The sequence below is a fragment of the Dermacentor variabilis genome, unplaced genomic scaffold (assembly GCF_050947875.1).
Source record: "Dermacentor variabilis isolate Ectoservices unplaced genomic scaffold, ASM5094787v1 scaffold_15, whole genome shotgun sequence".
Classification (NCBI taxonomy): domain Eukaryota; kingdom Metazoa; phylum Arthropoda; class Arachnida; order Ixodida; family Ixodidae; genus Dermacentor; species Dermacentor variabilis.
In genome coordinates this window covers 9,979,729-9,981,480 of record NW_027460313.1, presented here as the reverse complement: position 1 = coordinate 9,981,480, position 1,752 = coordinate 9,979,729, and the positions used below count along the sequence as shown (strand labels likewise).

At 50.1% G+C, this 1,752-nt stretch overlaps 1 protein-coding gene across 1 annotated transcript; it reads right to left on the bottom strand.

Moving 5' to 3' along the window:
- Window positions 1–837: 837 nt before the first annotated feature.
- LOC142567991 (uncharacterized) lies at window positions 838–1,551 on the bottom strand. Its single transcript, XM_075678084.1, has one exon. The coding sequence runs from the start codon at window positions 1,549–1,551 to the stop codon at window positions 838–840; it is 714 nt and encodes a 237-aa protein (XP_075534199.1).
- Between the last annotated feature and the right edge of the window lie 201 nt (window positions 1,552–1,752).

Below are 1,752 nucleotides of genomic sequence, written 5' to 3'. Positions count from 1 at the left end.
TATCCCGATTGACCGTGACCCTGTAATCCCCACATATCCTAATTTCTTTTCCTGTTTTCTTTGGCACAATAACTAGCGGTGTAGCCCAATCACTGTGCCTGACTCTGAACACCACACCAGCTTTCTCAAGGTCACGCAATTCATTCTCCACTTGTTCGCGCAAAGCATATGATACTGGTCTCGCCTTACAAAAAGTTGGATGCACATCGGTTTTCATTCGTATACTACCAGTGAATCCTTCGATAGAACCATAGCCTGGCTCAAACACATCACCGTACAACTGTTTCAACTTCTTTTCAGCTTCCGCTGCTACCATCTGCCTGCCCTCTTGTACGTTATCCACGTCACGTTGCAACTGCTGAACAGCATTTTGCAGGTCAACTTTTAGTGTAGTCATCCAAGCGCGACCTAACAGCGTCGGCATGCGGGCTTCATTTTCTTGCTTTGAGACTATCAGAGGCAGATCGTAGCTTCGGTTCTGATAAGACACATTGACCTTTGCTACGCCTTTCACTTTGAGTGCAGTGCCCTTATACACTCCTAGACGCACGTAGTCTTTGGAACATGGGTAGTTCGGAAAATTTTCATCAAAGTTTCTTTCACACATTATGGTCACAGCTGCTCCAGTGTCTAGTTCCATCGGAATCGACTTGCCGTTTACATTTACCTTAAGTACAATAGGCGGAGAGCTATGAACTTCGTTAGTCGTACTAACAGTCAGCAAGTCTGTTGACGGCAAGGTCTCCTCAACTTTATGCACGACCTTTGTTTTGCAGATTTTCGCTACATGCCCTGGCTTCAAGCATTTGAAGCAGGTACTTTTGAGAAAAGGACAACTCACTGGCGCGTGCAGTCCGCCGCATCTATGACAGGCGCGAACAAAGCCTTTCCCACGTTGCTTCCTTGGACCGTTCTGGGGGGCACGCTGCTCGCTGCTAGCGGTCTTCGTCGCGTGTCGCCTGCCTTGCGTGTGGGCTGCCGATGCCAGTAAACGTACGCAGGACTGGCGGTTGACCCCTCCGGTAGCATTTCTCGGGTGTCCTTCTGGGCCGTTTCCAAGGCGGTGGCAATTTTGCATACTCGCTCCCAGGTGACTTCGTCGCCTGACAGGGCAAGAAGACGGCATCGAATCGAATCAGTCCCGATTCCAGCAATCAGTCGATCCCGGAGCGCTTCTTCCAAAAAGCTTCCAAAGGAGCACGTCGCAGCCAGTCTTTTCAGCTCGACGATGAACTGTTTTAGGCTTTCATCCGGCTCTTGCTTTCGCTTGTAAAAGTGATACCCTTCGGTAACCACTGACCGTTTTGGAGCATAGTGCTTTCGGAGAGCTTCTGTAGCTTCTTCGTACTTGACTTCCGTTGGTTTCTTCGGCAGCAGCAGGCCACGCAGAGTCACGTAAGCCTTTTCACCCAGGATTGTTAAGAAGACTTGTAACTTCTTACTTGCGTCTATTCCATTGGCGGTTGCATACAGGTTGAGCCTTTCCAGGTAGACTTCGATATTGCCAGAGTCTGGGCAGAACTCGGCCAAAGATCCCAGGGTGGTGGTCATCACTGATGTCCTCGCTTGCCGTGGCGTCGATTCCGTTTCCTCGGGCTTGGTCATTGCCTCTGCCCGAACGATCCCATCCTCGTCGCCATGTTGACCAGAGACGCCGTGAAGTCAAGTATTTATTCGGACAGCAACATGAACATAACAGACAGCAACGATTCAGTGGCTTCTCCTTATAAAGAGAGCATGGGTGCAGCCGAG

Coding starts and splice junctions, on each gene's coding strand:
- LOC142567991 (XM_075678084.1), bottom strand. CDS start 1,551: ATGACCACCACCCTGGGATCTTTGGCCGAGTTCTGCCCAGACTCTGGC.